This window comes from Garra rufa, chromosome 1 (genome assembly GCF_049309525.1).
Source record: "Garra rufa chromosome 1, GarRuf1.0, whole genome shotgun sequence".
Lineage (NCBI taxonomy): Eukaryota > Metazoa > Chordata > Actinopteri > Cypriniformes > Cyprinidae > Garra > Garra rufa.
Genome location: NC_133361.1, coordinates 106,495,664 through 106,506,519, shown reverse-complemented (window position 1 = coordinate 106,506,519; position 10,856 = coordinate 106,495,664). Strand labels below are relative to the sequence as shown.

General features: G+C 39.0%; 1 protein-coding gene across 1 annotated transcript in view; it reads left to right on the top strand.

The window, feature by feature from the left end:
- The window catches only part of LOC141323507 (uncharacterized), a 5,776-nt gene extending 2,466 nt beyond the window's left edge, over positions 1 to 3,310 (top strand). The window contains exons 4-7 of the mRNA XM_073833483.1: positions 7 to 315; positions 893 to 1,087; positions 1,162 to 1,238; positions 1,564 to 3,310. Coding sequence (XP_073689584.1) covers positions 7 to 315; positions 893 to 1,087; positions 1,162 to 1,238; positions 1,564 to 1,654 — 672 coding nt within the window. The 3' untranslated portion in view covers positions 1,655 to 3,310. The remainder of the gene's footprint in view (positions 1 to 6; positions 316 to 892; positions 1,088 to 1,161; positions 1,239 to 1,563) is intronic.
- The last annotated feature ends 7,546 nt before the right edge of the window (positions 3,311 to 10,856 follow it).

Sequence of the window (10,856 nt, the reverse complement as noted above, 5' to 3'; positions counted from 1 at the left end):
AAAAAGAATGGCATCTACGCTAATATTAGTCTGTTTCATTCTTATTCCGAGGTCACCGTAGCCACCAGACCCAGCCTGTATCCGGATCAGATGGTCACTGCAGTCCCCCGGATCCAGTCCGTACCCAGCTTAGATCATGGATCACCACCTGGAGATGACTTCAATAGGCTATATGCACGCTCCACTTCCGCATTCCACATCAGACCGCAGTCCTACTTCCGGTTGTTGGAGTCATCGGCGAAGCTGAGTGAAATGGCTGAGAGGTTGGAGTTCACCCGGTGCTTACTGGAGTTACCAAAAGTAACAATCAATGATGTAAGGCGAATTGTCTTGTTGTTCAGCTCTACCCCACAGAATAAGATGGAAAGGGGATTTAAATTTTACGTTTCCTCTTACATCTGTAATTATGAAGGTAAGTTGCTAATGCTAACTAGCCTTAGTAGAAGTTATTTTTTTTTTTTTTAGCCTTAGCAGAAGTGTTTGAAGATTTATATTTGTACTAGCTATCCACCAGCGGCTAATAGCGTTATTTAAAACATGTTTTACTTGCATGGGAGCCAACCTCAAAATACAGTAAGATTTTTTTGCTGAAACAGTGGTAATGCTGTTACAGGGTAGCTGAGTATGACTCTGTTGTAGCCGGATCTGTTGAAGGTACCATAACTTTGTTATAACACCTTGTTTGAAAGACAGGAGACCTTGATTGGATCCAGCATAGTGTTTTTGATGTTCCTTTAGTACTATATTTAAATTCAAAGACAGAGTTTTCATATCACAGCTGAATTCCTAGCTATCCTATTCAGCTATCTTCTATCGTGTCTGTTCTACATTAAAGGGCTGCATATACTTTTACCTTTTAAACCTATTAACATCTTTTCTTTTTGCACTTTAGGTGACACTGCGAGATTCTGTGCCAGTTGTGCTGGTACGGAGCTCCTGCACCTGTGCAGCCGGCCAGGCAGTCTGCAACCATTTAGTGGCTCTGCTCTATCAAACAGCACATTACTCCGAAAGCGGGATGTCAGTTGTGCCAACGGTCCTTTCCTGCACTGAAACCGAGCAGAAGTGGCATAAACAGCGATCCATGGTTTGTTTTTGTCACATGTGTAACGTTTGTTTTTATTTAGTGCTTGTCCTAATAACTTGTCATTCTTTTCCTAGGGAGTGAAGCCTGGGCCTGTAGATACCATGGTTGTGGTGAAGGCCAGGCCAGGGACAAGTTCAACAAGCGGGATAAGGTATTATTTTTACTTAGAATGTAGAATCTGTGTTTAGAATTTGGAAATAGGTACAGTATTGTAAACTTGACTGAGATTTCAACAGAGGATAAATAGATAGACTTTACTTAAATTATCTAACTTAGAAAAATGTTACTATGAATTTTTGACAAATTAAAGTTATTACAACTACATTTTATGGCACCATAACAAATTGTAGCAGGTTATTAGTGAGATCTTCAGTTATTTTTACAGTATAAAGCTGGATCTTCTCCACCAAAATACCTAATTGTCAATACAAACATTACTGCATTTTAAAAACAGTTTTCTTTTTGCTGTCTTTTAGGTCAACACTACAGGGTGGGCCATTTATATGGATACACCTTGATAAAATGGGAATGGTTGGTGATATTGACGTCCTGTTTGTGGCACATTAGTATATGTGAGGGGGCAAACTTTTCAAGATACGTTAAAACCAAGCACACCATTGTTTTTCTTGTGAAATTCCCAATAAGTCTGATGTGTCACATGACCCTCTTCCTTTTGAAAAAACAAAAGTTGGATCCAAGATGGTCAAACTTTTAAAATGGCCACCATGGTCACCACCCATCTTGAAAAGTTTGCCCCCTCACATATACTAATGTGCCACAAACAGGACGTTAATATCGCCAACCATTCCCATTTTATTAAGGTATATCCATATAAATGGCCCACCCTGTATAGAAGGCCTACAGTGGTGATTTGCCTGTCCCTTCAACACTTAACCCTCAAGCTCATTATGCTGGATTTGACCCACACAATTTGCCACTGATCTGTCACATGAACATCTCTGATGACAAACCACTTGTTGACTCTGTCTTTGGGAAAGTGCAGGCTGGGAGCATCTTGTCCTACCACCATCCTCTACCAACACCTGGTGGTATCATTACACATACAGATGCCCCTCCCTTTCCTCAACTGCCACCAGAAGACTGCCACATACCACCTGCAGTTTGCCACCTTGTGCCAACTAGCCAGGAACAGCTGCACCTCTCATCACTGGGTGTAACCTGGCCACAGTCTCACCTCATCGAAGCATCAACAAGAGGCCAGAGTGCAGCACCTGAGTGGCATGTCTTGAGAAAGGAGAGAGTGACCGCTTCCCAGTATGCCATGTGAGAGATGGGCGAACAGCGGAAAACCTGGCAGAAAGGATTATCCGGGGTGTAAGACAGACACAACAAATGAAGAGAGGGCTGGACATGGAGACTGGAGCATTAAAGGACTATGCAACTTTGAAAAATCTGAACTTGACTAAATGTGGACTAGTTATTCACCCCGACGCTCCCTGGCTCGGAGCCTCACCGGATGGGTCTGTGTATGATAGCCTGGAGAGACCTTGCTTTGGTCTTGTTGAAGTTAAGTGTCCAAATGTGCAGAGCTACGTAGACTGCAGATACCTCACAATGGAGCATGGCAAACACCAGCTAAAGCATAGCCATGCTTACTATTGGCAGGTCCAGGGGCAACTCCTAATCACCGGCATGCAGTGGTGCGCCTTTGTTGTGTGTGCCATTGATGATATGTTTGTGTAGCGGATCTACAGAGATGATGTTGTGTTAGACAGTATTAAGCTGAGGTGCGATTTGTTTTTCTTTTACATTTACCTACCCAAGTTCTTGTCTTTGAACTAGGGTAAAATTGTAATTTTTCTGTCATAGTTCTGGTTAGTTTTAGTTATGTACTCATTACCTCTGGTTCTGACCTGATTTAATCCTGTTTTACAACATTGTTATTTTAGTTCAGAGTTCTACCTTGTTAATATGTTAATGATGTAATTTGTTACTTGGGTTTCCATTTACACATACACTCAACAACAAACATACTGATATACTGATACATTCACATGATTAACTTTACATTTCTTTAAATAACACAATCTCTTGAGCTGTATCTGTGTGATGATTGTGATGACACAGTATAGCAGTATGTTCAAAGGTTTTTTTAATGATGCTTGGGTTTAACATGTCTTCATGTCTGTCGGTCTATATACATTGAAATACTGATGTGACTTTGTTTTAACAAATAAATAAAGAGGTAACCTAAAAAGATAATATGTGAATGTTATTTATAAAATATAGTTTTACAAGACAAATTGCTTACTCAATAACTTAAAACACATAAGATGATGATTTACAAATGTATTCATGTTGTTAGATTTTTTACATAACTATACACAAGATGTTTGATTATGAAATTTACTATTTACAAATGATTATGGTGACAATTCTTTTTACTACGAAAAATGACACAAACAACATAGAACTGTAACAATCTATTTACAATGGCAAATTAGGATTTAGTGGCCCAGGCTTAAACAAGCGGCTCATTTTGGTTGTTGACCAAAATGCAGGCAACAGCAAAAAACTGATTGATGCTACCAGTGAGCGAAAGGGGAATGACTGTACTGAACAGTTTGTGTTCCTTCACCCTCCGAATGATTCGCTCGATGTGAACTCTGAGCCTCGCCCAGGGCTAGATCCACTGCTGCTGGCTCAGTGGTGTAGCAGTAATCGTGGTCATGGCAGTCAATCTCCATCACTGGCTCCTCATCATCAGGGAGATCAGGGGTGTTTGGTCTCTCGGTCCGGTCCCAAACACTAGGACGAGTGGCAGGCAGAGAGTAGCTGTTCCACTCAAACAGGACCGGAACAGCCCCCTTCTTCAGAAGTCTGCGTCCGCCTGGTGTAGTGTGCTCGATCAGATCAGCAGGTGAAAAATGACGACTGCAGACTCTTGTATGAACTGTGATCTTGAAGCAGTCTCGTCGTATATTAATTACCCACTTCTTCTGTAACTCACCATCTTTCGGAAAGGTGTGCAAACTTAAAAAAAGAGTTACACCTTGACGATGCTGTGCATTGTGGTACACAGCAGTGGTAGCTAGCTGTGCTGTCCTCTCTCTTTTGGAAGGAAAACTTAGTCCTCTTGGATGTAATCTTGTACACACACACGCGTGTATACAATTTAAAGTTAAACACAATGAAAAACAAGATAACTGAAGTAGTTGTAAGAATTGCCAAATGCAAAGGAAGAACACAGGCAAGCTTCAGCAGGACCGGAAAAAGGTGTGCACTCTAAAATTCTTTCGGAAATACGTCACGTGGCTCCGTGCATAGAGCCCATTTGTAGACATCCTGGCAGCTTACAATTAATTCGAGGTGAGGTGATTACATGCAACTTAAAGTTATCTCTGTTATAAAAATCCACCAGCCCAGTGTTTATAAATAATTTTAGCAGTTTTTTATGAGTGAGGTTGAGTTAGCATTACTGTGGTGAGGGAAGCATTGCTCTGGATTAGCTTCTGTGTTTGGCGTGCTTAATTTGCTAGGGAGGAATTACCCAAGTACATGGCGATATGTTAACCTGTAATTTCTGTGGTAAGGTAGTTCAGTCATCAAGGGGCTACGTGCTTCATTGTAAACTGCATAGGAATGAGCCACGTTGTTTCTTTCGGTGTATTGAAGCAGGCTGCAAGTGTCATGATCTGGGCTGTGGGGTTTTCCTCAGCCACCTGAGGTCACTTCCCTGATTGTTCACTTCCCTGATTGTTCACTTCTGTCTTGTCATTAGCACTGATTACACTCACACCTGCTCACAATTATCTGGACTATAAGAACTCTCATGTCTCACTGCTCATGCTGGCTGCATTGTCTTTATGTTCTGTCTTGTTACTCTGTGTTCCTGAAGACTCTAGCTCTAGATCGTGTTCCTGTTCTGTTTATTGTGCCGTGTTTGGCCTTTTTGTGTTTTGTTTACTTTTTGTTAATAAATTCTCTTTCCTGCACCTGGACCCAGATCCCCTCCCTCTCTCCGTGACAGAATGCAGCCATCTCAGATGGGTCCAGCGGGGAGGATTTTTTTTTGAGGAGGAGGCGACCACTCGCTCTGTTCCCAAAACAGGGGGGATGTCTTTCGAGGCGGCGTCGGCCGCACGTTTTCAATACATCTACGCCTGCCTGGCGATGGATGCCCGTAGCGCCGAGGCTATGCGGAAGCGCCCCTGCTTTGCGGCGGGGGTGGAGACGCTGTTTCGCGGGAAGGCAGCGGCGTCCGCTTTCTCGGTCCCCGACGCGGCGGTGACCGCGCCCTCTGTTCCTCTGTAATAAGGCTGAAGCAGGAGCAGTAATACCACGCAGCACATGTGCAAATACTAAACTAGCTGGGAACTCATTTCTGAAAATACTCCGCGTGCTTCGGCCATATTACGGCAGCAAACTTCCTTGACTATTACGCCGGAATGGGAGTGCAGTTCCTAATCTTATCAGCCTAGAAATTAGCAGCTTTGCATTTCCACTGGTACACGATATAACTACAGAAGAGTCAAGTTTTAAATACAACAAATATGGAAACTCGTTGGTCATTTTTGAACGTGATGCTATTGGTCTAATAGGATTCAATGATCTATGCTAACTATGCTAAAAGTGATATCGCCAGAACAGGAGAACGGTTGAATGGATTTCAAAACGGTAAAAATCAACTTATTAACTCGGGGGGAGTTGGAGAATGAGCCTATTTCCAAAAAAAGTGGAGTGTTCCTTTAAGAGAGACGTTGAGATGTCTGCTAGAGTCTGATCTGTGGCAGAAATCAGAAGAGCCCTCTACTGAGCCTCCTGCTGATGTTCTGTGTGACATAAGTGATAAGCTGTTTAAATCAAATGATTTTTTTGGTCAAAACCCATCATGCCTCAAGCTAATACTCTACCAGGATGCCTTTGAAGTCGTTAACCCTTTAGGCTCTGCAAGGACAAAACACAAGGTATTAGCTGTTTATGCATCACCGGCAAACTTGCCACTTCGTCTACGCTCAAACACAGACCACACGTCTCTTGTCTTACTGTACAGGGAGAAAGATTTTAAAGAGTTTGGTCGTGCTAATGTGTACTCTGAATTACTAGCAGACTTGAAAGAATTGGAGGACAGTGGGATTGTTGCATCAGATGAAAATAGAGTCAAAGGGACTTTGTTTTGCATTGCTGGTGATAATCTGGGTTCTCACTGTATTGGTGGCTTCACTGAAAACTTTAGTTCTTCTGCAGGTACTGACGAAATCTAAGTTTCAGGGTGCTGACCCAAATCTGTGTGGACCAGAACTTACCAAAGAGAACTACAACTCTGCTATTGATTGCCTCCAGATTAACAATACACCAGACATCGAAGGAGTGAAGTTCAGGTCAGTGTTCAATTCAGTGAAATACTTCAACGTTTGTATGCCAGGCTTGCCACCATGTCTAGGTCACGATATCTTTGAGGGAGTTTTGGCACTGTATCTGAAGTACTTCATCAAGAAAAAAGCATGGTTCACTTACCTCCACTCTGAACTGACGCATCAAACAGTTTAATTACCATGCCTCTGATGCTTCTACAAAGCCATCTGAGGTCAGCCCTCAAGCAGCTAAACTCTCAGGACTAGGGTTGGGTATCGTTTGAATTTTATCGATTTCTATTCAGATTCCGATTCCACTTATAGATTCCAATTCTTTTCGATTCCCAGTTTCGATTCCAATTTAGTATAAAAAACAACAACAAACACAAAAGTCAAACATTAATATATCAAACATGTTTATTTGCAGTGCTTGCTTGCAACATATTTTATTACAGGGGTTCTCAACCTTTTTTATATCAGGGCCCCCCTTCTTCTCGGGTCAATTTTGTAAGGCCCCCTATGCCTGACATTTCCTCTAAAGGTGTTTATTTTTTAACCTTTTTTATTAACCTAAACATTTGTTTTGCCTTTATTTTTCTCCTGCATGTTATAAAAAATTCAAACAAACTTTAAATTAAAGCTATACTTTTTAATTTAAAAGAAAACCCTGTTATCTAACTTTTTAACATGAATATACATATGCAGATTTAAAGCACCTAAATTATTTAATTCAGACATTCTTCACAACTTCAGAGTACTCTTTCTTAAGTGACTGAATATCTACTGTTTGTATTTATTATAAAACAAACATATAAATAAAAAATACAGTAAATACATTGTAAATCTGTTTATGCTGTTTAAACTATGCAAATATTTTGAAATTTCACACAAAAATACTCTGGATCAGAGCCTCGAAAGCATGAATATTTTGTGAATCAAGAGCGGACTTATGCGTGCCTTATGTACGACTCTAATATACAAGAATGAATACATTAGGCACACACGAGTTCGTTACTATAACTCTGATCATCTTTGCCTTTACATTAAAGGGAGGGCTTGTTTCATGCAGCCAAGAGATGAAGTAGATGCCTGTCTTCCCGCGGGGGTATAAGTTACTTTTATGTGGCTTTTGCGGGATGAAATAACATATATTCCTTCTGGAGCGGGCGGGCGCGGGACTAAAACACCCATCCCTTGCAGATCTCTAAGATGAAGTTTGCGTGCAGCAGTAGCTTTGTCTTCGGTTTTAAAAAAGCGTAGACACACTTTTAAACGCTTACGGCGATCCATCTTGTACTAGACTGATGTTTACATTACCACACAAGGTCCTGGCAGATCACTAGATGAAAAAATGCACCCAGGAATCGAAACGAGGAATAGAAATTTTAATAAGTATCCAAATTTTTATCTTAAGTATCCGATTCCAGAATCGGAATCGATTTTCGATTCCCAACCCTACATGAGACTACATACAGGAGTCCTGCTTTACCAAACCAAGTCCTTGTACACCATGATTAAATTTACACAAATATGATGCAGAGTTATAAACTAACAGCAATGAGACTACATACAGGAGTCCTACTTTACCAAACCAAGTCCTTGTACAACATGATTAAATTTACACAAATATGATGCACAGAGTTAAGAACTAGTAGTTATGAGACTACATACAAAAATTATGTTGTAACAAATATATTTTGTAATGCTTAAATCCACTTGTAGCATTTAAAATGATTGATTTTGTCAGCAATTCATAATGGGCATAACACAAATAAATACCAGCTTGCACATTCACGAATATGATCTGTGAAGTGCACGTAATGCCTATTTATGGACTTTTTAATTTTTGTGTTAAAAGGGTGTTTTCTTTTAAGCCACACTAAATCAGCAGTTTTTCCTTCAAATGTGTTAAAAGAGTTTCTACAGAATGTTAGGTGAGCAGGCGTTACTTCACTTTAATTGGGGCATTCAGAACACATCAGATTTAGTTTCAAATACAAATGTGTTCTGAAATGAATGGATCACAATATGACTAATTTAACTATTCTACCATGTCAAACTAAATATTGTCCTCTTAATTAAGAAGCATTACACCATATTCATTATCCTTAAAACGTGTTGTAATAGTATATCATATTGACAGAGATTACCTTTGAATGTGTTCTTTTGTTTACACGCCAAGGAAGGTCAGCTCCTCCATAGTCGTAGATTATCTCTTGGCCTTCAGAAATACTTCTAATTGCAAACAAACAGAGGTGTGGATTGCCATTCACCTCTATTTTCAACATTTTTGCATTAGGTTTCTTGTCATCATTTATTAGTCTACCCAGTGAACCATCATCATGAGATGCATCGATGCTGTAAAAAAAAAAGTTATATAACATTTACACACATCATAGACATCAAGTAATCACAATGACTTTACTGCAGTGATATATTTTGGCGTTTTATTGCAATTCTTTCAACCTTAACTAATGCAGTGTGTAACTATTTGTTTCTTAAAAGATCAAGCAAAAGGTAAGTAATATAATTAAAAACACTACAGGTAATAGACTAAGTGGTAATAAAACAAGTATTTTGCACTTACACTGCAGACACAATGCATAATGCACAGATCTACTCAAACCATCAGATTTTAAATGGGTTTGAATGGGTTAAACACACAAACAGAATAAAATTACATAATAAAAACTGTCCAAAAGCACTTCCTTTATAATCAAAGCTGGATTATTAAATGGGTCCTGACAAACTTAATTGCTTCTGATTAACTACTGTATTTAGGTGATCAGCAAACATGGCTACAATGCTCAATGCTGCAAAAACATTTTATAAACAGAAACCTTTAACCGTCTTGACAGAGAGTAAACAATTACACACAGGACCATTTAAAAGCTTAGTATCGAATAGATACCAAAGTAGCAGTATTTTTGTCCACAATAACTCACATGGTTCATTAATTAAATTGATGAAATGTAATTTTGGTTGTCATATCTAGATGCACTTCAAGTATATTGTACTTACCAATAATTTTTTCCATTGTGTTTAAAATGGTATCTGTATGGATTTGAGGTGTTTTTCAACTTGTTCTCCTCAAGCAGAGCTCCGCGATGCTCAACTATGAAGGATCCCTTGACAATTAAATGTTTTGCGAAAACACCACGTCCTGTTTTGAATAAGAAATATAAGAAGTTGATAAAACACTAAAGTTAGAAACTAATTAACCATTAAAAAACAGCTTTACAAGGCTTTATACACTCAACAATTCAAATTAGCCCATTATTTACTCACCCTCAAGGCATTAGGTGTACATGACTTCCTTCTTTCAAACAAATCCAATCAGAGTTATATTAAAAATTGTTCTGGCTCTTTTAAGCTTTATAATGCAATGGGCAGGCATTTCTACTCATCAGTCCAAAACAAGTCCAATAAAGTGCATATTCATAATAAAAAGTGCCTCACACGGCTCCAGGAGTGAATAAAGCCCTCCTGTAGCCAATCGATGTGTTTTGTAAAAAAAAAAAAAAATAATAATAATCTATATTTAAAACATAATAATCTCTTTTCTCTAGCTTGCATTGACAGTTGTACACAGAAGCAGCTTTGGGCAGATTACATAGGACATCCAAGTCGCGCATGCATAAAACCCCGGAGCCGTGCGAAGCACTTTTTATTATGGATGGATGCAACTTGTTTTGGACTGATGAATAGAAACACCCACCCATGGAATAATAAAGCTTGAAGGAGCCAGAAAAAACTCTGATTGCATTCATCTGAAAGTAAGGAGTCATACACACCTAGGATGCCTTGAGGGTGAGTAAAAAATGGGCTACTTTTGATTTTGGGGTGAACTAACCCTTTAATGCTTTTTAAAAATATGTAACATCAATATTACAAAAAATAATTTAAAGATTCTAAAATTGTGACACTGGAAATGTGATGAGGTGGTACATTTCCAAAATAATGGTTTGAGACCTTCTGTCTGTAGCATGTCTGGACCCGTCACCCATCGCCCAAGAATCACACAACCACTAGATGATGAGATCCGATGACTTTTAATCTGAATGAAAACGAAGAGAGGTCATCAGTGGAATAAACGTACATCAACTTCTCTCACTCTGGTCACACTCAGAGATATTCACGGAGAGAAGTGAGCAACCCACGCGCTCGTCAGCATCACATACATTAGACTGACGTGATTACACAATCAATAAACAAAAAGAAACAACACATTTAAATAAAAAGAAATAATAATTCTGAATACATGTATTATCTGTGCTACAATACATAATGAGATTGATACTTTCAGCATACTACATTAACATATGCAATAGTGTATGTATTTATATTTTGTAACATAATACATTAGGAAAATTTATAATATATAAACTGTTTGTAAATATAAATCAATATTTCTTCACCTTATGTTCCAAAAATGAAATTAACATTCAATATAA